Raw genomic sequence first — 27,192 nt, forward strand, 5'->3', positions numbered from 1 at the left:
TGTAATGTTTTAAACAATAAATTATAACATACTAGTTTAAATAAATGATGATAAATTATGAGGAACATGCATATAACATTTTTTAGGTTTCAAGTATGAAACTTACATGCAATTAATCAGTAATAACATATGCATCAAAATTTGCATAGATTGATTATAGTTAGTCACAGTCTTGCTGTTTTAATTAAGTAGCATATGATGTAATATATATATAATCAGTGGCGGCTCGTGGGTTTTTAATGAAGTGGTGCACATCCAAAAAAAATATAACCAATATAATATATATATTATAAATTGTATTAAATAATATTGTTTACAAATTTTAGTTATTTACAAATTACTTTTTCTTTTGCTTATACCTATTTTTACAAGTGTCAAGTACCTATAATAATAGTAAATACATAATAATAATAATAGTAATAATACATTTTCAAGTAAAAAACTATGACAAAGTAGATACAAATTATTATATTTCAGGTACATATTTATATGTTAAATCGATTCTCCTCTCTTTTTTTTCTGCAAATCTGTTTATTACTTCTTCGTTGAAGTTTGGAATGTTGTTGATCATCCGTTTTTCGATCGATAACATAGCTAGTGCTGTAAGTCGATCTTCTGTCATTGAATTTCTCAAAAATGTTTTAATACGTTTCAATGTAGAAAACGACCTTTCGGCTTCAGCTGTAGTCATTGGAATAGTTGAAATTATTTTTAAAAGTTTGTAGCTTTCAGAAAATATATGTATTAAATTATTTTCAATTATAAATTTCAATAAATGAACTGATGAATTGATATCACGGAAATCGGTTCTTTTGTAGAACAGTTGTAGTTCAGTTTTAAGTTTAGTAACATCCAAAAAAGGATATGCTTCAATTGTTTTATTAAAATGGTCACCTGGGAAGTTATTTTCGTACATAAGAAATTTGGTAGATAAAAATAGGTGCGAAGCATTTAAGTGGTTTTTATAATCAAACCGTTCTTTAACGTTGACAATAAAAATGTCACATACTTCTTTTGCAGCGATTTTTCTTGTTTCAATAGTATCATCATGTTTTCGTTTTTTCGTTGGATGATTTTGAGAAGTTTCAAAGATGTTATCAATATTCTGTCTTTCTTTTAATATATTTTCTTCGAACCGAAAAATTGCCTTTGAAAGTTCTACAGGATCCATAGTTGGTTTTTGTAGTTGATTATATAAAATATCAACATGAGGCATTAAAGAATGAAACACTCTTAACCAAAATATAAATCTATCGTCAATTAACATCCGATGCAAAGCTCCAGCTTGATTAATTGCTATGGTTTGATTGAATGTTGATTCAATTTCTTTCATACATTCAATTAACGACTCAAGATTCTCATACACAGTATTTACTATTCGACTTTTAAAATTCCATCTAGTATTAGATGATCGAGGAACTCTGTGTTTAACAATTTTATCTAAAACCGTAACCCGCTGCGGACTGTTGGAAAAAAAATTGGTTATATCAGTTAGGTTTGAAAAAAAAATTCTTATCTCACGATTTTGTGAAGTTGCTTGAATTAAAATTAAATTAAGCTGATGAGCATAACAATGTATGAAATGTGCATTTTTATAGCTATTGTTTATTATTTTTTGTACACCATTGAGACGTCCACTCATCACGTTTGCGCCGTCGTAACTCTGACAAATCAACATATCTGGTGACTCTAGGACTTTTTCCAAATTAAATATTATACATTCAGACAACGATTTCGCATCGTGTCCAGTAGGATTGAAAAATCCCCAAAATCTTTCTACTGGTGTTCCATCCGATAGTAAATATCTAAATATTATTGACAATTGAAACTGAGCAGATACGTCAGTTGTTTCGTCAGCCATTACAGAAATATATTCTGCTTGTTTTATTTCATTTTTAATTCTTTGTTGACATACAGCTAAACAACATTCTAGTAAATCATTTTGGATTGATTTGGATAAACCTTTAAATACCGAAGAGTTCTCAATATGACATTTTAGTACCGAATCTAACTCTGAACTAAAGTTTATAAGACCTCGAAATACGCCGGGATTCTCTGAATTTGATTTTTCATCGTGACCTCGGAGTGCAAGCTCAAATGCTCCACAAAATTTAATACAATTTATGATTTTATTCAATATATAACTATTATGACTTATTTTTTCATTGTATTGTTTGATATTCAACCGATATGCACTAGAAAGTTGTTGTCTTATGTCTTGTTTCCCTAATAGTTTTAAATTTAATTGAGAATTTATGTGTGTCATTGATTTTTCGTGTGTTTTGATTTTAGAAGTTAAATGAATTAAATCGTTTATTCCATTCTTTACCCAAGCGGCATCATTAGATTTTTGACCAAAAAGTAGACAGGGAAAACAATACAAACGATTTGTTTCTGAACAACCACAAATCCAGTCATTAGTTTTATATATATCATTTTTAAATTGTCTTACATAATCTCTCGTTTTACATTTAGTAATTTGTTTAATATTTAAATCTGGAGTAGGCCTACCTTTATTTTTTATTTCCATCTTTTTCTCCAACGAGATTGATGAAAAATTAAATTGCAGTATTAATTGCTGTACTGAGTTCATTTTAAAAATTGAAAACAAATACACGAGTAATAATATATTAATATACGTTAATGTCGGTCGTCGATAATAAACAGAAACACGATGGTCACGATTAATAATGTTTTGAATTTCCGATAATGATCGACTAGCTAATATTATCAGCTGATAATCGAAATAATATAATAAATTAATGAGAGTAAAAATAAACTATAATAACATAATAATGCCGATGCCGACGCTCAGCGACGCGGCGACGTCGAAAATAATTCGCTGAAAATAATTTAATTGGTTATGTGCACACAAACAAATGTGCACACCAACTCCATTACAACGCGGGCTGCGTGTATCGACTTGCTTCAATTTTTACACTGTACAAATGTGCACAATGATTGTGTGCACAACTGCACTACTATAATAATACACGCCGATACCGTTCCGTCGCGGACAGCCATTTAGCAGTCGAAATAACCCAATCCAAATATTAAACATAAATACATAATATTATAATATTATTATTTTCATAATACTCTGAATTTATATTTTTATATTTTGAAAATAATTCTTATTACATTACAGGTACTTAGTTGTATTATTATGATTTGTTTTCAATTTTTCTTGAGTTTAGGTAGGTAGTGCACGTGCACTTGTGCACATACACACGAGCCGCCACTGTATATAATAGAGGTCGTGGTTGTGAATGGGTATAACTGTATAAGAATATACGGGTACACAGTGCATGGGTACGCGGGAAAAAATATATTACAGCCTATGTATTTAACACTGGTGTATATTGTAATTTAGAATTTAGATATACTTAAAATAAAAATATTTGTAATAATATAATGTTCATATTGATTTGTCTAAATATTGTCTCAAATAATTTAAACATCATTTAAATTTAAAACACTTTTTTTTTTTGAAAATCGAATACAAAATCAAATAACAATAAAATATTATTATTATTATTATTATATTCTATATTATTTATTATATTTAATTTTCATTTTTTAAACTTCAAGTTAACAGGTATTTTATTACACGTGCTTTAACCCCGTCATAGGTAAAAGCACGGGTACCCGTGTAGTTCATTATACGTGTAATCGCGACCTCTAACATAACATATAGCCATATAGATAAAAGGTATAATACTAAATACTTATACTATAACGAGGGTAGTACTAATTTGAATTGTTGTTTTTGTTTAATCATTACTATCACTGTACAGACAAATAAATACAATACAAGCATATAAGCAACACCCTTTAAACATGTTTTCATGTTTCATCAAATTGTATATATTATAATAATTATCTAGATAACTCTGCTACTCATATTGCGTCATACAACACTACTATTATAATAATGGAATTATATTATAATACTATTATCCATGATACAAGCGATTTGCATTCTGCACACGAATGTTCTTAAATTGTCTACACAATGCGCCGTTCAAAATTTTAGCGTTACTTATGGTTGTATACACATAATATTGGAATCTAATTTTTAGGTTTCACGAAAAACTTGCCACCAATGACACCTCCGGACATCTGATGAATTTAAAACTACAGCTCCCAAGTACTTGATTATCGACAGGTTTCAAAAGTTCACACGGGGAGACGACGCGTTCCGTTTCGCCGTGTTTCTGTAATACGTTTGTCGCCGGTAGTTTCATTATACCTTTTGACGGATTCCGTGTCCGTTACAGCTTTCCGTATGGACGATTAGACGTTTGTCGAAAATTTAGTAGATGGTTACCAACAATTAATTTGATCTTATAATTTTGTTATGCGAGAGTCGTATAATATTTATCGTATGATTTTACAGGTCGTTGGTACAATGTCTTGCACCTGTAGTCACGTAACTGAAATATAGATAATTGGGAATACTGTTCCTACTAACATTATAAATTATTTTAATGATCGCATAAATTGTTTAAATGCTCCGCACGAGATTTAGCCATTGTAACTGCGCTTAAGCGTGTAAATCATGTACGAAATGTGAAATATAATACACCGCTAATATTAAATTATTTTACATATTCACCTTTAATTACTATCCGACCATTAGCAAGACTGACGAATGTGATGTAATTACAAAGTAATATAAGTTAAAAAAATAAACCATCATTGGTTTTTTTCATACGGCTGGCGATGGGTATCATATAATATTAAAATGTCTTCATGAATTATTTGTGATGGGATTTTAGTTTTCAGCACGTCATCGTCAGTCATCGAAGTGGTCTCGTCATCAGGGTATATGGATACTCAGTCTTTATACATAAGTTACAGCCGTAAAAGAAACGCATACACACACATACGCACGCACACTGCACAAATGGCCGTCTACAAAGTTTGAAAACTCGCTGTGTATATATATAGTAGAAATACCGCGTAGGTATATACTAAATAATAGTGTACGAGGCATTAGCAAACTTTCTCAGCACATAATGAAAGAAGTTCAAACGCTGCAGTCGAGCGCACGCCTTTGACGTAGAGTACTTTTGGATGAATTGTATTATATTATATGATAACAGTCTTGGTTGTCGTTGCAAATATTTGTCTAGGTATACTGGGTGATAGTTTTAACGCGAGACACTCTTTGGCTCTTGTAAGACACGCTGAATAATGTCTAATGTAATAATAGGTAGTCTCGTAGTGGATGAAAGATCAATATTTTGCGGGTTATATCCCTGTTACTGAGTAGTGAGGCATTTAGGATTTATTTAGGAAAAACATAACTATTGTCTATTACCATATAAATATAAGCTAAAAAGGGGGGAGTCTAGGGGGGGAGATATATCTCCCTAATTTTTCTCTTATAAACACCCAACTTTTATACTATACTATATTATAATATATCAAAATCAGAGAACTCAACAGGCATGCATATCGATAATATTTATTTAGCTTTGGAGGACGATGAAACTAACGAATACGTATAAGGCTTGAACTAGGTAGGTTTTTATTTGCAATAAAAGACAGCCAAAATGCGCCTACTTCAAACTTAAATATTAATATTTGCAAATAATTTAACGCCACATAAAAATTAAAAAGTATGTATATTCTGTGATAAATAAAAAAAATACGACCTTTTGTGTATGCAACATTATATAATAATCAAATAATTAAAATGTATTCACTGACAAAAATATATAGTTTAGGTAAACTGAGGAATTAATGGAAAGTGTACAATGTACATTAATATTAAATAATGTATTATAATATAATAATAATTAATATATTTTTACAGGTTCTGCAGAAATAACTTATACATGTAATTAATAACCAACACTACTTAACTTTTGTTCTTATTAATATTTACCTATATTAAAATATATATATAATAATATAAAATAATATAATAGTAAAAATAATCATAATAACTTAATTAAAAAAAAAAAAAAATTTATTTATTTATTTATTTTATTTTAATTAAAGTTATTACATTGTTAGTTGATTACACCTGTCAGTTATTTATATTACCTTATTAGTTATTTTATATAAATTTATAATACTCGTGCAGATGAAAAAAAAAATAAAATAAAATTAATTAAAAAAACTTGAACACTAACAATAACTATTCGAAACGATTCCGAATATTCATCGATCTCAAAAGTTTTAAAGAAGTAAGAATAACGTAATTATTATCTAAGACAGAAAAAACGTCAAGTAGTAATGAAACATTTCAATGCAGCCAATGCAGTATAATAAAGTATTGAAAAACACAGAATCCACTCAAAAACAAAACCACTTCATCAAAAAGATAAGTGATCAAATTATTAAACATTTTTTTTTAAATTATATATTATAATTAATAGTTACAATAATAATAAAAATTCGTTATAAAATAAAATAAAAATGCATCTATTGGCGATCAACTTTTCTGAGCACGTGAAGTAGGTACTTTTCATATCTGCTGCTCACTTTTGATGCTAGACCGCATTGCAATGTTCTCTTTTTTCAATTTTTAGCTGTTTTTTTTATTAGCGTGACTCCGACCATAAAATTATTTTCAAGTTTGGGAGGTGATCCAAAATATTACGAACGATATGGTAACTAAAATAGTTTATTTGACTTAAGCATTAAAATTTAAATGTTAATATTGATGTTGATTCTAATTACGCATTTGTAAAAATTTGAATTCAATAACAGTAAAACTTCGCATACATCCACGATACTACATAATTCTTTTATATTATTAAAAACACTAACGCAATCACTTAGAAGTAAATCATAGCCTAAGTATAATAAGTATATTATATTTGTACCGAGTTCAAATTCATAAACATTTTAATATCAGCTTTGCTTCGTCTATCACTTAGTTTTTATGTGCCGTGTCTTGTACTGTCGAGAAGTATTTATCTGATAGATATTTTTTAGTAAAGATAACTTTGTTTTGTTGTTGTTTTTTCATTTAATCGTGGATTGTGGAGTCTGTTGATTACAACGTATTTACTTACTGTATTTCAAATAATTGTAATAATTTATTTGGTTTCCCTTGACTCCAAATAAAGTTCCATTTTTGCGTCGCTTCAAAATTCGAGATGACGGATTTATAATTATATTAAGTTTACGTTTTAAGAAATGTAAAAAAATTTAAACAATGTGAATTAATTTTTGTCAAGTGTTTCAATCATATGCAATGTATAATAATAACAACGGACGAGTGTACTGGTTTAAAATCGTATGTATAGGTACAGGGCTTGCATGGTTGATGGGTGTGTGTGGGTTAGTGACACCTCCTCAATAGATTTTTTAAGGTAAACACGCTGAATAAGTATGGTAGGTATGTAATTTATAAGTCGGCTGCTCGCCCGGGGCAGTATGGATACCAAATCGACATTTCACAACGACACATTATACATTTACACAATATTATACTTTACCTATTACTTATGCGTCATTTTTGTAATCAATAGAATATTATAGAGTACCTATAGCCAATCGAGCGATAAGAACTTGGTTGTAAAATGAGGATCGAGTACTTTACCTGTCGAACCTGCAGTGATTTGCGATGAACGATATCATTACGACGATTAATAAGCGTATTCAAATCGATGGTATATATACGGACGTAGTGATGACGAGTAGGTACTATTTACATTAAATTTACTTGCGGTGTTGGTCATAAAAATATTATTAGAGTATCAGATTCAACTAATAGTGTCCTCACAATATATTTGTGTTATTTTTTTACCGTACCTTAATGGTGTAGAATATTGTTAATCGTCTATCAGTAAATAGTTTCAATGCTCGAATGTCGAATAATGTTCAAATCCAAAACCAAACGATTCAACTATAATAAACTGTACATAATTTCATTGGTGTGAAAAACTGTAAACAATGTTCTCTGCAAGAAAATTGATGAGCTATAGCAATTTTGTATAAGCTAACTTATCCAACGAAAACGTGTTGCCATAATGAACGCAGTTGATAACGGTTAGTCTCTCAGAAATCACTTGACCGATTTTAATAAAAGTTATACAAATAAATAAATAGATTCCTGGAGACTTGAAAGCTGTTTTAGCTACTTGTTTTACTTTTATTTATTGGGTGATGGCTTACACATGAATTTCGTTTTGGCTTATGAAAATCGCGGATCTAGAAATCTGAAATGGTGAGAGGGGGTTTTATAGAAAATGTACATTTATAATTTGACTGCATAATAGATTATAGAGAACCTTTTATTTAGATACGTTTTAAAATATAATAAACTAATAAAATAATTTTACATTTATAGTTTCATTAAGGCAAACGAAATATTTATTAAATAAATAAATACATAGTATGATATAACAGGGATGGCCAACTTGAATATGGATAAATATACAATGATACCAATATTGGAAAAAGTGGATGTAGTCGGCTGTTTTTTCTTTTAGTTTAATGTATAGGTGTCCCATAAGTTAGTTTTTTTTTTTATCAAGAGTGATGCCGAGATATTTGAAATCAGAAAACGATGGAATTTGATTATTCTGAAAGTCAACAGATGGATATCAGTTCTTTTTAACGTACACGGTACATGTGCAGATTTGTCTGGATTTATATTAATTCACCCCTTAGGTGCACTGTTATCAATTGAATCTAAGCAGATTCGTAGTAGGTTGGATATTTCATCAGGGTCAATTGTAGCACAAAGTATTGCGGTGTCGTCTGCGTAAATGTCCATGGCGGTGTCTGTTGTAACGGGTATGTCTAGGAGCAGCTCCAGGGATGGAGCCCTAGGGGTCGCGCCCTCCCCCAGGCCTATATTTCTAAAAAATTGTATATTGTTGAAAACAATTATAAGCTAAAAACATATTATACCATCGACTATCATAGACACGTACAAATATGTAGATATGACAGTATGTACGTGATATCTATATTATGTATATTATGAAAAACCTATAATCATAAGAAAAATTAAAACTAAGGCCCCCCTCCTAACCAAGTCTCTGGAGCCGCCCCTGGGTATGTTAGTCGTATCTCGTATAAATATTGAATAGATATGAGCGAATAATAATTAGTAATATGGTGTAGGTAAAAAAAGTTTGAATTTGTTGAGCTCATGTAACACTAGGTCGAAAGCCTACGTTATGTCCATGAAGATACCTGGGCAAAATTATTTCATTTCGAAAGAAGATTATATTTGATTTACTAATTGAAGAATTTGGTGTACAGTGGGATGCTTAATTTTAAAATCGAATTGACAGTAGCATATTTTCAATTTTTTCTTAACAAAATATATACCATATAGTATAACTCATTTCATCAGAAAAACGATTAGATGGTTACACTTTGCACATAGAAATAATTTACCGAGAGTACTAACTGGCTGCCTGGTTCACAAGTTTAGTTATTTATTATGCATATTATTTAGGATTTGAAATACACCTGTTGACATAGGTTTTGTAATTGCGCACCATTCCTACGTGTTATTATTATACCCGCGCGTTGTCACGAGTTATCGACTTATACGCTAAACTCGTACAGCAAAAATAAACCTTTAAAAATTTAAACGCATATTATGCATAATATTATACGACTAAAAAACGAAAAATGTTGAAACTTAATCCGTGGTGTATAATATACTTATGTAATAATATACGATAAATATATCAGAAATATATTGTTGCGTAGGTATACTGACTATTCGGTGTTAAGTGGTTTCGATTATAATTATTTTGTTTGTAAGAATATAATATATTATTTTACTGAAATGTGTAAAATTCAACGACGTTATACGTTTAATAAGTAGTACAAAACAAAAGCCGTTTTTGTCATAGCGTTTTATAATTATTATTCGCAACGTGATATATATTGTTAGGAACACGTGCACTGTTTGTTTAGGTAATGTACTAGTGTACCATATATATAATTACCTAATATAAGGAAAAAAGGTTATATAAAAAAACATTAAAATGTTAATTCACGATTCACGAAAGACCAACAACCGAGGAGTTACATCATAATTATTATCGTATTATTGTCCTGTTATTTTATTTTTATTCGCGCAATAATCGTAGAGCTGTATACATGGTCATAATAATTTAACTATCTACCAAAAACGAATTAATATTATAATTTTATAAAAGTGAATAAATATAAAATAGTTAAAACGTACACGAGGGGTGAAAATAATTTTATTATCATTCGATCGCAGCTGCAGTAATTACAAAAACAATATCACCAAAGAATGATAATACTACTCTCGTAGTCGCGTCGCGTCGTCGTGCGAATCGCTAATGAAATATCGGTATGTATGTGACACACATATATGTACGTATTTTGCGTATCGTTAATATAAAAATAATTTTATAAAGCGGCCCACCCGACAAAATCCTGTAGGCTACGGCGCGGCGCAGGTACACAGACGATTCATACCCGGGTCGTTTCAAATAAAATATTCTGTCATACGAATAAAAAAATATACAATATTACAGTGGTCTGTTTTTTTAAAAATGTATTTACATTTTTTTTTTTTTGATAAGCTTTGCGCCTGTGGTATACAGGTGGGTATGCGTAGCAGGTATATACACGATGATCCATTTTAACTGTTAAAACTACACTTATTTGTGTACTGGGTGGTTTTATTTTATCATATTGTATCACTTTTTTTGTTAAACGGTCTTTCTTAAAATGTATATTTCTTTTTTTAAAGTAAAATATAATATTTTATAACAATTGATTTATACAGTAGGCATATGCATGGTACCCTTCGTGATTGTTGAATATTGAAGATGTTGGATTTATTTTCAAATGTTTTAGTTTAGATTAGCGTTATTAACCCTTTTGAGAATATTACACATAAATCAGACTAGATTAGCAAATATTCGCAAATTTTTTAAGTTTGAAAAATAAAAATAATATTTCAAATTTATTTTAATCATTTGAACAAAGAAAACAAAATAGTTTTTAATAATAAATAAGTAATCGTAACATTAGTCAATGTGATGATTGATGCTGCTATTATTTTGAGTTATTTCTTAAAACAGCATACTGATTAACAGACAGTAAATGTCTGTCTGACAGTTGCAAACTATTGAATATTAATATAATTTTATATTAATGAGATATCAGATGGTGAGTTGTTGTAAAAAAATAATTTTAAGAAATACAAGATAACAATTAACAATAAATGACATAAAAACTACAAGGTCTGAAATATATAATATTATAAGGTGATACAATATTATCGGTGTCATTAAGATATTAGACAATTTTCTTATTAAAATATTACTACCTCGTTTTTCCCCTTTATTGAGTAATGACCTCCAGTTTAGAAACTTAAAATACTTTGGAATTTAATTTGGTCGTCTAAACTTTAAATACTTGTAAATTAAAAATACTATTTATGGTGTTTGGTATTTACACGTTATGAAAATTCTTAGAAAAGTTCATACATACTGCAGCAGTAATGCAGTGAAAAATTAAATTAAAATGTTGTCTATTAACATAAAAAAAAAATATTAGATCTAAAATAAATTACAAGTAAAAAGTATAAGATTTCTCATCGAAAATGTCGTTAGGTATGTTTTAAATGTTTTAATAATATGTAATATAGTAACAATTAGTATACCTACACTTCAAACCATAAGTGGGCATTATTTTTCAGACCACACAAATCGACCTAGTGAAATTAGGGTTGTAGAATATAGATTATGTCAAATGAATCATTCTGTATAATATTGGCCAAATATAACATATACGTAGTTATGCTCCGCAGTCTGCAGTATATTTACATATAATAATGTTCAAGATATCCCACGGGTCACGAAAAAAAAATCCAGCCGGTGTATAATATAGGATGTTGCAGTCAACCGGAAATGTAGTTATACATATAAAACATATATACTACGCATGATCTGACTATTGTAGTTATAAAAATAATGTATTATAAAGGTATTAGTGATTGTAAAACTTATAATCTGTAAATATGGACAAAGAATAATAATTATATATATGATTTTATAAAATTATTAAAAATTGTTTATTATGAAAAAAATAATTAAAAAATATACCTACTTAATCAATTACTGAAAAAATATTAGTATCGGGATAAAAAAAATGTCTTGTATTATAATAAATCAGCTCAATTTTGGTGGATTTGTCTCTCTTTGGCGGCAGTATTGATTGAAAACCTAAAATATATTAGGTACCTATACAACAGCTTTTATTGATACATTTTATGATTTGGTATAAGTTTTTCTAGTCTTACCATTATGTATAGTACCTAATTCAGTTTTTGGAAGAAAATTAATGACGTGGTTGGAAAATGTCTTTCTATAAATGCTAATTGGTAGCATCAAACAATGTGATAGGGGCTTAATTAAGTTAATATCGAGTTATACCGGAGATCGAATATGAACTCATTCACGGTCGATTGGTAAATAGTCGACCATTTGACAAATGACAATTCTGTGTATTTCGATCCAGTATTACAGTCAGGGCTGGCGCTAACAAATATTGATAAAGGTAATATAAATATATGAATTTGTCGACTACATTTTAAAACAAAGGTTGAACAAAGGTAAATAGTACACTAATTGTATGTGAATTATTGATAAATTTATTCTAATTTTAAAAATAATAGAATGAAATAAAGGTATATTGAACGCAAAATTTGATATGTTACTCGTGTGTAAGACAGAGTCAACACTCAGCACATGCCGTTAAGACTAAGACTAAAAATATAAAAACAGTACCTTTTTATTATATTATGTAAATTATTTTTACTGAAATAATTAAGTATAATGCATTACAAATTACAATAAACTTTCTATCAAATTTAAATGATAGGGGTCATGGATGACAAAGGTGTAGCACGATTGCGCCTGCTCGCTATACCTTTTTATATGCAGAGTACCAGATTCAATTGTATACTTTATTATTACATAGCATTATAAACATTTTTCATATTTTTTTTTTTTTTTCATTAAAATATTTTCCAATTATGTATAAACTAATAAATATTAATATTAGTAATATTACTAAAATTGTATAAGTATTTATTTTATACTAATTAGGAAAGAACGTTTATGAAAAAAAAAAAATATGACAAACGTTTATATTGCCATGTATTAATAAAGCATACAGTTGAATCTGGTACTTGTAATCTTGTATACTGTCGCATGTAAAATCGTGTTTCGCTAGCCCGAAACTGTTCTGTAATTTACAATCGTGGGTAATACAATTGCGATTATTCATACACACTTTCAAAACATATTCACCATTACTGCTAGTTGCTACCTATAAATGTTTGACAAAAACCTGTAACGTCGAAACTATAGGTCGCTGTGATCGTGATGGTGAGAATATTTTAATTGTGTGTGAACTGTTATCGCTATATTGTATCATCCATTATTATTCGCATAGAACGGTGCCAAGTTTTGTGTCCCACAACTCCTATCGCCATTTGATTGAATCATTAACAAATATGGGTAATTGGATTAGCCTAGATTTGGTTCCGACATAGAGTTATCTGTCTCCAGAACCGTTTCATCAAATTCTTTTTCGCCCATTACTTCCAGATTATTTGTGTTTAGATCGAATTCCGGTATATATTGAACATCTGCGCATGGTAATGAAATATTTTTATCCTCTTCCAGAGTGACACTATTCTTATCTATAACTTGTACATCCTGTTCCACACTGTGTATATCATTTAAACAATATTATGATTGAATTATTTTCAGGTGTTGTATATTTATTAGAAGCGTGATCTGCAGGATTAATCTTTTTTTTAGTAGAGGACTCATCTTTATTGCTTTATCTTATTTCTGTTACGTAGGTCATTACTACAAAATATTTATTATATTATTTTTACACAATTATTAAACTAAAAAATGATAAATATTATCTTGCATTATATTGTATACATGTTGACTGTTGAGTGTTATTTTGTAAGAAACTTAACTATAAATTTACTGATCAGCTATAGACGTATATTTTATGTAAAAAGCTCTTAAGGCTATTTAAATACCGGCCAATTTTTTCGTCAAAAACTACTCATTTAACTTCAATCAGTCCGATCATTGTACTGAAGCGATAAGACTTCTGAAAATGTATTTGAGTAATCTTATGGTTAAATCACTTATTACAAATTTATAGAGGATAATATTTTTGAGTAAATGATATATCGGTTTTATATTTTATTGTTATTTGATTTTATATTGGACTTTCAAAAAAAAAAAAAAATGGAAATTTTCAATAATGTTTAAATTGTTTGAGACAATATTTAGACAAATCAATATGTCATACCCTCAAAGATATTATTTTCTATCGTTTTTGTAATAGGTGATTTTACTCTAAAATTAGGTAGGTACTCAAAATCAAAAAAATAATGATTCTGCATAAATGCGTTTTGTTTATGTTGTGCATGGGTCAGAGAGAGAGAGAGAGAGGGAAAACAAACAGTGCACTGACATCCTCTTAACAATTTTATTGGAGACTAACAAAGTAAAATAGTAAAATAAAAATTATAATATTAGATATATTCTATAAATTTAATTCTATATTCAATAAATCAAATTTGAATTTGACTTTCCTGTTACGATGAATTGAAACTTTCTGTAGTTTGTGATTGTACCTATATATATATATATATATATTACCAGCAGCATAGAAAAAATATTATTATTTAACACTTTGAGTGCCATACTGCCATGTGTATCAATTTCAATACACAACTAATATGTTCATTTGTGCCGTGTGTATTGACAATGATACACACATTTTGTCATAGAAAATCATTTATTATAGAAAAACAAACCAAGATAGCGGCACAGAACAAAAATTCTGACTCTTGACTATGTAGAACTACTATATGTAGAATTCATATTTATGATTGGTTTGAGGTTTTATATTTTGAGGTTATAGGTTAGGTTATTTTCAATGACACTACTGACACTATTTTGTTCATTTGTGTCGTGTGTATCAAAATTGATACACACTTAAAAAACGGACTTAGAATACTTTTTTCCTCAAAAAACTGTTAAAGCTTATTTTATTGTGTTATAGAGTAACAATAAAAGAATAAAAATGTCGTGATCAGAATGGTCAGTTTTGTCATTTTAGGTCCGGTACTCAAAGTGTTAATTTACGTGGTATGTAAAAAATTAGTTGATGATGGTGTATAAATCAAAGTGTTGACTTATAAATGGAATATTTATATGTTTAGTTGGGTATATTACTGACCAGCAGCAGGTAGATAGCAATCTATAAGTACAAGTATTAACTATCAAATCAAATATTTATTATATTTTATATAATACATTATAATAAATAATATTTGAATATTCATATAATATAATCATACAACATAATAAAATCATAATTGCCGACTTGCCGACTTGCCGACTAAAATGAACCAGGTATCTTAAGTAGAGAGGGGTGTACACCCCCCCATTAAATACAGCCTGGATTACAGTATATATAGTATATACTATACACATGAAACAGGTATATGCGTATATGGTATATACTATATACAATGTTGCTATATATTATAAACTTAGGTATAAGCAATTCTATAGAATCCGGGAAATGTATAATTATGACTGCATTTCCTATTAAAATCGGAAAACACTATAAAAGATGTAATGAACACATGGCCTAACATATATTATTTATATCATAAAAACGTCTATACTTTGCGAGGCACTGCCATCTGCCATCGACTGTATTGTATACGTTATCTCTTAAAATGATAATTGACAGACTTAAATCTTGAACATATAGTAGGTGGCGATTACGTATCATACATTCAATATAAAATATATGATGTCATAATTATTACGATTCATGAGCCATCATGACTCATGACTCCTTTATTTCTGTGTAGTATTACCACACATATTTGTGTGACGTGTATGTTAATAATAAATGTATAGGTACATATAGTCAATAACAAATACATAATTGTATGATAACTGTTTAACTAATCTATTTGAAATTTTAGTTTTTCTTGTTTAATGAGAAATTGTGGGTAATTTTTCGATAGATTTATTTCAAAGGTTTTTTTTTAAGTATTGTATTTTTTTGTGTCTTTAATGCATAACAAATTTATAAAAATAATATAACATATAATGAATACATTTTAGAGAATTCATTGACAAATATAATATATTTTGGTACATTATTTTCAATTACCATGTTTTAAATATTACTTGACCCATTTTGGTTTTCTTCAATATTTTTTAATTTTTTTCACATCAACACCAAATAATATTGATTATTATGCAGACCACAATTTATTCTCTAATGGATTTAATAAACTAGTAATTAGCTTTTAGAATTTACTACTAATTCACAAAGTCACAATGCACTATAAAAATTATTTAATATAATAAATAATAGATACCATAAATTATTGCGCACCATCAAATATCGGCTAAAGAAATAATGTTTTTATACATTTTAGGCAGTTAGATAATAGGACAATATATATATATTATATATTTGTATTATCTTTATTCACTAGTATACTTCAGTACTAAATAACTTCAAAATCATTATATATTGTAATAGCCATCAAAGTCTTAGTTATAACACTACCCAGATATAGACCCCTTATTGTAATTTTCAGTAATCGATATAAATAAATTAAACTGCATTTCTTTAGAAAATTTTATTTTTTATCTTAAGAATAATTTGTATATAATTTATAGCTTTCTAAAAATTTTCGAGGCTGGGGGGAGTGCTGAACACCCACCTGTAAACGTACATGCTTACAATACATGCAATATAAGGTATATTGTATAATTTATTTATTTGTAAATTTAAAAATTAGCTTGCTGTGAACAGTATAGAAACGTTTAATCATGATTATTTTTTTCAAAATTGTATATTATATTTTGCGATAAATTTACTTTGAATAAGTTAAACGGAAATGTTATAGATTTTAAAATCACGGAAACTGCGTCGATTATAAACTACGCTACCCCCCTCACCTAAATCCAGCCCGTATTATATATTTATAATAGTAACTCAAACTGTTTAATCGCATGAGTGGTTGTATTAATTTATCTTTGGCGGCCATGCAGCTATAGCCCACCCGGGTTAATGCCGTTAAAGAGTCGAATACACACTGACATTGCCATGACGTAATCTATATCTCTCAATACTTATTTTAAATAATAAATAATACGGACGGGTATATAATATATATGTGTGTATGTGTACATTCGTGTACGTGTCATAGCCAAACCAATATGAATTATGCAATTTATAATACCATATATTTAGATAAATATATTTTGTTTGATATAAGTTCTCTATGAATAAAATGGCGTATAGTACAAATAGACACCATATTAAAAAAAAAAAATATATATGTTTGTATATTGCTATATAATCGGACGATAAGACTTAATTAGTATAATTTTTTAGTTTTAATTTTAAGTATAAGTATATATTATTATGTTATAACTGATAATAAACTTATAATAAATTGTAAATACATTATAAATATATATATATTTATTTATTATTAAATATACATAAATATTCATTATTTAATATACTTAGTTAATGATATTTTCAATAAAATAATATGTCATCACATACACACTAATTACATACTATTTATATAAATATTTCGGACACGGTTAATAAGAAAAATAAAAATTACAGTGAATTAAGGGATTTGAGATAAAGACTATATATTAATCTATTTTTGAGAGGGTATATAACAGAACAGTATTCAGTACTAATATTTAACTAGGTAAATAATCTGTATATAAATTGTTTTAAATTAATAAAAGTATATTTCAAAAATTAAGTTCACTTATAATAATGATAAGCAGAATGGTGATAAAATATTTTGCATGATGTATATTGCATGATATGCTGAATGAAGAATTTTCCATATAATTAGTAAGTATGTTTTGATAAGGTAAACAAGATATTAAAGAAAATTGTAACTATTGTAAGTGAATCTGTGATGGATATTTTCTAAGATGATTGGATTTGGCCTTTGGTGAAGATATTTTAATAGCACCTAATATTAAAAATTCTGTTTTTCTCAAAAATAGTACATTGTACATATTATATAGGTATAATATCCTGTGTGTACTAGTAGTGATACGACTTTAGTTTTCTTAACATATATGTGTATGTATATAATCTATATAATCTATATATATTGTATATGTTTATCTATGTCGAATTAATTGTCTAATTATTTAAAAAATATATTATAATGAGTTTATAAATGATCACATCACATTATTCTCGTAGACATTCTCAACTAAGTATATGCAGCTGAAAAGAAATAAAATATCGCAATAGATTATTCGAGGAAAGTTGTGTCTTGATGAAATTCATAGAAATGTTATCCGCGATACGTAATGAGAGGTTATCAGAATCCCAATTTCCGTGATCAAATTATCTAAAATACGCCGCAGGACAACGTACGATGCATAGGAAGTTACCGCAGTAGGGTGCATACTTCAATGTATAAGAACGTTTTATTGCCTTAGAGCTGCGGCAGGTATAATATGTATTTATTTTATCGCATCAATGATAAAAATAAGTCTGCCTTGAGTGGTTGGGGATCGAGTTATTTTTATATGTCCTACTGCGAAATCTCGCATTCGTCAAGACGCATTTACTGCAGAGCTTTCGTAAAATTCTAATCAGTCCGAATGCAATATAATATAATGCAACAGAATAATATATTAGGTATACGTTATATTTACTTGCCGGCCGACAATTCTTAGAACAGAGTATTTCGGATTAATGACGATATTAACAAAAAGCAATAAATAAATATTTTACTTGCATAAAACATTTGCGCAGCAAGAGCAGGCGAATTTAAAATTAATCGAATTGTCTTGCACTCGTCGAAAGTCCATTTGGTATATTACACATAAACAATTTTTAAACTTCACATGTTATACAAGCCTACATACCATCATAATAATATCTATGAAATAGTGCGCATGTGTGTGTTTATAGAACGATAAGCGATGTTTACTGCGTATTGAATATTATGCTATATTTATTGATGAAAAGTGATATATTTTCACAAGATGAAAAAATCTCTTGAGACGTAAACCAGCGGAGGTAATAAATAAATAAATAAATAAATAAATACTATTTACTATAAACATATTTGCGGAAATCCGAAATATTAGTGTTTGTATATTAATTAATTGCTATGAGTCTAAGTGTTGAAATAAGATTTTTTCATCGCTTATGTTATCTCTGCTCTATGTTTTAGAGATCTATCGTTCAGTTAGAAACGATTACAGCTGTCAGTTACCGTATGTCAAAATAGATGAATCAAGTTCCACGTACAATTTTGCCGTTTATTGTAACATACACCTTCTGTATTAGAATATACATATTTATAATTCTTAAAGATTTTCGTACTGCACTTACGTAGTGACCTATGTAGATAAAAATTTTCGCTTTTCAAATGACAACATTCCTTTTAAACAACAAATTATTTAGTAAGTAGATAATTTTTCTGAACATTTTGAAGTATTAAAATCAACATTCGAAAGAGTAGTTTTTAAGTTATTTAATTTTGCATATTATCTAAAGATGATAGTTTCATGATAATGAGTTTGGAAGAAATAGGTTATGGTTTTTGGTAATTGAAAAATTTTGATATAGCGAAACTAAAATTTAAACTTAAGTTATCATAGCCTCCATGTCATTCTGAACTATATTTTTAGAGTTATAACCGTTCTAAAACTAAATTAAACAACTTAAATATTAGTTGTTTGGATATAGATTTGTATAAATAAAATTAAAAATATTAATATATTTATTTAATCATTTACAAGAAAATAGTGAGACTATAATTTGAAAAAAAGAAATTGGCATCACCAACTTGAGATGCAGAAAAACTTGAATTTAAACATTTACTTTCAATAAAAAAGGTTGATTCGATGTAGTTTTGATCACACGAATGTCTTCAATCTTTGCAACTTGATATTTATCGTATTTTTTATTTAAATTTTATTGTTTTGTTGAAATTGAGTTTCATACATCACTCACGAAAGTCACGGTTCAAAGCTTACATTTCGATTATATACGATAGAATTAATTTTACCTGGAATTAATACATCAGTATAGGTACCTAATATTGAATTTCTAAATTCGACGGGCTGTGGCTGCATCTTGCATGTCATGTTGGATTTGTGGAACCATTGTTTAGTGATGTCTTTGAAGTTAGTAGAGCGTTTAGAAATACAAACATTAATTAAAATATAAATCAATAGAAAACCAATTAGTATTATGTAAACATACCTAGTAGGTATTCGAATGCGTTATCATGTAATAACACACATTATGTACTATGTAAAGCGATAAGAGAAAACAATAATTATAAAAATGTAATAAATGTATGTGTTCAATTGAACAGCTATTAAAATATATTAATTCCGGTCACCAGATGGTTAAGTGTCGTAATTATTATTAAACATGACATTATCCATAGGTTGTTTACGCCTCGTTAAAACTAAGTGTTAGCGATTTAGTGGATCGTTTGGGTATTATTGACACTATTAAGGAACGCCGTTGTTCGCTGGTGATTTGCGTATTATTATTGTAAAATTATACCGAACCATTTTCGTGTGGGATTATATTATGTGCATCATTATTATTTTTATATAGCTTCGGGGAATCTAAAAATCTAAAAAATATTTTATTACACCTTTTGTATTATCTTAAATTTTATATTTGCAGTAAAACAAACTTTATTGGGGACAAAAAACGTTAATTAGTGACTTTATGCTAGGTACAAGTTCTACGGCAACCAAATTAAAATACTGAGCCAGTTTTTAGTTTTTTTACATATATATGTATATCAATGTATTGTTTTTGAGAAAAAGATCAAAAGATCTAAATGATATAAGTATTCTAAAAGTTAAGATATCTTAACATAATATATTAAAAACAGAACTTCAACGATTGGCGTTATTATGTATTGTTTATGTCACCTTTTGCAGTTTCAGATAGGCCTACGTCCTATATACATATACATTTCTACCAGAAAAAAAGCTTGACAAAATGTAAGACATTAAAATGTTGAAAGCTAATTAAAATACCAGATTCAAAGTTTTTATTTTTCGCAGAGATAGATAGTAATTCAGTCATTGTCCACACAATTAGATGTGCAATTTAGTACGAACTGTAAAACAATAGACGTGCCCTAAAGAAATTCTTTCAAATGCGTGTGCCATTTGTGTGAACTTTAAAAGCATATAAACGTATTTTTTAAGATATGAGCTGGTTGTTAAAATAGTTATTAAATTTAATGAATAATTTTTAAAAATTCAAAAGACACAACGTCATGTCAAAAGTGGATACATTTAAAAATAATTTAATGTAGGTACCTAATCAATTCTGAATTCTAACGATTGGTTTGTCAATTATTTAACTTTGTTTCCTTAGAATAATAGTCTCATGGTGATAGGTTTGGAAGACTTAAGGGATTTAGTGATTTAAACATTGTATTAATTTTTTTTAATCTATTAATATTGATAGTTTGTAGAAATGGTTCAAGTATAATAAATATTAGATCGAATATTTTATCTGTTTATATTTTTGTAAAATTATTATTAGGAACTTTTATTAAACATTTTAATAACTGACAAACAATTCATTAGCATTTTTAATTAAGTAAATACAAATATTCAAAAAAATATATTCATTAAATAATTTACAGTGAAATCGGGAGGGGAGGGGGGTCAAAACCAGAAGTTTATATCACCACAGGATACTGTTTAAGTAGAACAAAAAATCTTAATAATTTTAAAATACTGCTTTAATTATATTTAAAAATTTCAAAAATTAGAATTTGGTTAAATAATTATTAAAAGAAAAATAGGGGTGAGCATGCAGGGCGAATAACCCTGTTAACTCAAAAAAATCGTTAAAAGTTGTATTATCGATTTATTTTATAATAAAGTATATTACATTGTATTTATAATTTATTTCACTTTTTATAAAGTTTTATCGTTGTAGCAGATATGGCTTATAATAGAAACATTAAAATATTAGGAATTATTATTTTTAACAAACAGATGCAACAATAATAAATGCTATTTATCATTATTTTATTTTTTAATTTGTGTAAATTAATAAGTACCAATTAATAACTATATTGCATTTTTCACACGATTTCATACACGTATGTATTACAAAAACAAATGGAAAAATTGTTTTTAATAAGTGAAAATCGAAATGAATTCATAAACTGTAATTATCAGCATAGTTTTACAAGATAATGACGTCATCAAGGTACCCGTTCCGCTGTTGTATAGTTGTAGTTACTAGAGCGCTGATGTGGCGGAAGTCCAAGAGAGCTTCCTGTAAATTATGCGTATAGATCAATAATTGAAAGAAAAATGCAATTTTTTAGAGCTTGCTGAGTAAATTCATGCAATCGTTATGGTTACGATTTCTTCTAAACAATTCGTTTCTTATGTTATAAGTTATAAAAACCTATATAGCATTATAGCAACAAGACTTAGGCAAACGCTTTACTGTATGTTATCAAGTCTCACACATACTATATACATTTATTCTCAGACGTCGGTTTCGGATACTTGTATTCTTTGTTCACCGATGAAATATTGTTTTACGTATTACGTAATATAGGAACCTATTTAATGAATAATGATAAATGTATTTCTACGATGTGCATGTTATAAACGCATTCACTGTATAATTAACACGGATACTATGTCCATAAAGTATAAAGTATTACGAGTAAATCAATATAATAGGTATTTTAAGTATTTACAAATATGTATGAGACGTTTCACAACATCGATGAAGTATCATAAAATGTCGTTGGTAATTCCCGGTGGATTTGTTTATATACCATAATATTATGGATATTTACCTATTTTTTAGATGCAATAGAATATATAATTATATTATAAGATCAATGGTTTTGTTATGGTAATTTTCGCACTTTTTTTGTTTAAGTACCTATGCATGTGTGATCTTAAAGTGCCCAATTTGTTTAATATAGTTTTATCATCAATCGGTAATTAATTGAACAGTGCTTGTTCATAACTATTTCCTTTTTTAAAAGCAACTTTATGCATTTTTATACATTCTTTATTAATTTACAACATTAAAAGTCATAATAATAATATTAATATAGAAAAGAAAAAAACCGATACCTACATCGGAGTAACAAACAGTTTTCGGATGTCATTAACAAAGATCAACGTATATGTGTAATCTGCAAAGTAATACTAATGGTCGAACATATTCTACTGACTGAATGTCGCTAGTACAAATAAGAGCTCGAAAAATTAAAAATACCTAACACTTTATATGTAACGTTTGGGTGCTTAATATTGAAAACAACCTAAACTTATTATTATTCTTGAAAAAACCAAATTATATAATAGAATTAAAAAATAAAACTTTAGGTTAAACAATTTTACAAAAATTATGAACTATGAGGATATGCTGACAAAGTTTCTCGCAAATCAATATAATAATAAAAAAAATTATAACATAGGAATCACTTTTGCGTGCAGGTGAACGAAACAAGACAAGTAAAGTACTCGGCGCCCACAGTCACTGTTAAATATACTGTTTCACATTGTTATTGTTGTGATTGATAAATATTATTCGTAAACGATAAAAAATGTTCAAAATGAGATCATATTACTTTAAATAAATACATACATAAATAAAACAGTAATACAATATGATACGTGCCATTATGCCAACATCAAAAGATGTGTTTGTGTGAATTGTGAAACAAACGATTAAAAAAATTATGTTTAATACGTTATTATGTGATATAACGTTCACAACAGCGTACTCTCAAATTTCAATGGAAATAATTTTATTCGTTGTCAATCTATCACGGAATAAATTAAATACATTTACACACACAACCACACGCAAAAATACACACATGAATATGTCAAACGCATACCGAAAAGTGAAAACAAATAAAAGCAAAGTAAGTATATACGAATAAAATAGTAATAATAAAAAAAATGTTTCAAAACTAAAGTCTATGTACTACTATTATTTATAATCAATGGTAGTAGGTACCTACACCTATGTGATTTGAAATTAATATCAATTGTGGTTATTTTAAACGTTTATGGTACCAGATTTCATTTTAATTTTGCAGAATATAAACTTATTAAAATATTTTTTATAAACAACAGGCCTACATCTTATCTATTTATCATAATGTACTACTTATCTATTGTTGAGCGTGTTTCTTAAAATAATTGAAAATTTAAAACGATCGGATGACGGTCAAATGGGAATCGAATGGCCAGCTAGTCATGTTGGCCATTATCTACGATTTATTTATTAAGATACAATCAGTGGCGGCTCGTGGGTTTTTAATGAAGTAGTGCACTATTTATATATATATATATTATAAATTGTATTAAATAATATTGTTTACAAATTTTAGTTATTTACAAATTACTTTTTCTTTTGCTTATACCTATTTTTACAAGTGTCAAGTACCTATAATAATAGTAAATACATAATAATAATAATAGTAATAATAAATTTTCAAGTAAAAAACTATGACAAAGTAGATACAAATTATTATATTTCAGGTACATATTTATATGTTAAATCGATTCTCCTCTCTTTTTTTTCTGCAAATCTGTTTATTACTTCTTCGTTGAAGTTTGGAATGTTGTTGATCATCCGTTTTTCGATCGATAACATAGCTAGTGCTGTAAGTCGATCTTCTGTCATTGAATTTCTCAAAAATGTTTTAATACGTTTCAATGTAGAAAACGACCTTTCGGCTTCAGCTGTAGTCATTGGAATAGTTGAAAGTGTGACCTCGGAGTGCAAGCTCAAATGCTCCACAAAATTTAATACAATTTATGATTTTATTCAATATATAACGATTATGACTTATTTTTTCATTGTATTGTTTGATATTCAACCGATATGCACTAGAAAGTTGTTGTCTTATGTCTTGTTTCCCTAATAGTTTTAAATTTAATTGAGAATTTATGTGTGTCATTGATTTTTCGTGTGTTTTGATTTTAGAAGTTAAATGAATTAAATCGTTTATTCCATTCTTTACCCAAGCGGCATCATTAGATTTTTGACCAAAAAGTAGACAGGGAAAACAATACAAACGATTTGTTTCTGAACAACCACAAATCCAGTCATTAGTTTTATATATATCATTTTTAAATTGTCTTACATAATCTCTCGTTTTACATTTAGTAATTTGTTTAATATTTAAATCTGGAGTAGGCCTACCTTTATTTTTTATTTCCATCTTTTTCTCCAACGAGATTGATGAAAAATTACATTGCAGTATTAATTGCTGTACTGAGTTCATTTTAAAAATTGAAAACAAATACACGAGTAATAATATATTAATATACGTTAATGTCGGTCGTCGATAATAAACAGAAACACGATGGTCACGATTAATAATGTTTTGAATTTCCGATAATGATCGACTAGCTAATATTATCAGCTGATAATCGAAATAATATAATAAATTAATGAGAGTAAAAATAAACTATAATAACATAATAATGCCGATGCCGACGCTCAGCGACGCGGCGACGTCGAAAATAATTCGCTGAAAATAATTTAATTGATTATGTGCACACAAACAAATGTGCACACCAACTCCATTACAACGCGGGCTGCGTGTATCGACTTGCTTCAATTTTTACACTGTACAAATGTGCACAATGATTGTGTGCACAACTGCACTACTATAATAATACACGCCGATACCGTTCCGTCGCGGACAGCCATTTAGCAGTCGAAATAACCCAATCCAAATATTAAACATAAATACATAATATTATAATATTATTATTTTCATAATACTCTGAATTTATATTTTTATATTTTGAAAATAATTCTTATTACATTACAGGTACTTAGTTGTATTATTATGATTTGTTTTCAATTTTTCTTGAGTTTAGGTAGGTAGTGCACGTGCACTTGTGCACATACACACGAGCCGCCACTGGATACAATCACAATGTGCAATCTTCAGTAGATGAAAGTTCAATGATAAATAAAATAGACTACTCGCGACAAGAGCTGGACAGATGTCAATACTGTCTCTTTATCTCTCCTCGCAGGTGGAAGATTCGTATCTATCGTAGTTGCAGGGGGCTACAAAATTCGATGGATTAATATTAATAAATGCCTAACTGGATGTATTTTAACATCCATTATTCATCTATATATGTATGATGTTAATAAAAATAAATAAACAACCGGCAGAATATAACGCAGACTGGAGTGTTTGTTTTCATCTTCTCTGTACGTCAACAATTTTACTAAATAATAAAATTATTCTGAAAAAAAAAACAATGAACAATAATAATTTGTACAACGCGTATCGTTAGGTTAGGTCAGGTAGTATTATTATATGAGTAATTACACATCAACATGACGAAAACACTAGAACATATTATATCAAATAGTTTATTGCAGATAAAATGTTTAATTGATTTTTTGTTTTTTTTTTTTTTTTATTGCCCGGTACAAATACGTTGCTGGATTGGAAAAGTATTAAATTATGATACTTCCAATCTAATTTATATTTATAAAGGCTGTAGTTACTGTTCGACGGTGCAATTTTTAAAAAGAAAAATGTTGTATATGTACTACACGTGTGACTACGGTAACAATATTATCGTCTTAATCGAATGCAGTGAACATTGCGTTTCAAGCTATTTTTAAGTAATTATTTTGTTGTTTAAATTATCTACTAACGGGATGATGGAGTTCACATATATCTCCCGTTTTCATTCGATACTATTGCCACGCAATGTCGCCGATGACATCGTTATATTATACGGTATTATAATAGTTTATTATACAGTGAAGCGTTAAACCAAAAGCTACCAAGTGACATTTTATTTTTCGAAATTGAGTTTTTAGTGTTTTCACTATATATTATTCAAACTGTTATCTTTAAAATGGCGTAATTTCCGTAACTTTTCACGTTGATCGAATAAAAAGTTATACACAAAGAACACCGAACGTACATAAAATAAAATGCACGTAAGATTACATTTCGTTGCAAAATTTAGAAAAAGGTACTCATCGCTGCATCTTGACGGGACGAACGATGTATGTAATGGAATAGGTCACGTACTGTATTATTATACAATAGACATCGTG

The 27,192-nt window shown here is 28.2% G+C and overlaps 1 protein-coding gene across 1 annotated transcript; it reads right to left on the reverse strand.

Moving 5' to 3' along the window:
• Positions 1-441: 441 nt before the first annotated feature.
• LOC113560611 (zinc finger MYM-type protein 1-like) lies at positions 442-25,604 on the reverse strand. The gene is made up of 2 exons (XM_026966596.1): positions 24,862-25,604; positions 442-2,079 (listed from the first exon to the last, which is right to left on the reverse strand). Exons 1-2 carry the CDS (start codon positions 25,373-25,375, stop codon positions 467-469), a joined length of 2,127 nt encoding a protein of 708 aa, XP_026822397.1. The 5' UTR covers positions 25,376-25,604; the 3' UTR covers positions 442-466.
• Between the last annotated feature and the right edge of the window lie 1,588 nt (positions 25,605-27,192).

This window comes from Rhopalosiphum maidis, chromosome 1 (assembly GCF_003676215.2).
Source record: "Rhopalosiphum maidis isolate BTI-1 chromosome 1, ASM367621v3, whole genome shotgun sequence".
Taxonomy (NCBI): Eukaryota; Metazoa; Arthropoda; class Insecta; order Hemiptera; family Aphididae; genus Rhopalosiphum; species Rhopalosiphum maidis.

Bases quoted from the DNA above. Each gene is read 5' to 3' on its own strand.
- LOC113560611 (XM_026966596.1), bottom strand. From the start codon at position 25,375: ATGAACTCAGTACAGCAATTAATACTGCAATGTAATTTTTCATCAATC. The intron at 2,080-24,861 runs GTCACACTTTCA...TTGCACTCCGAG, and splicing joins ATTTGAGCTTGCACTCCGAG to GTCACGATGAAAAATCAAAT.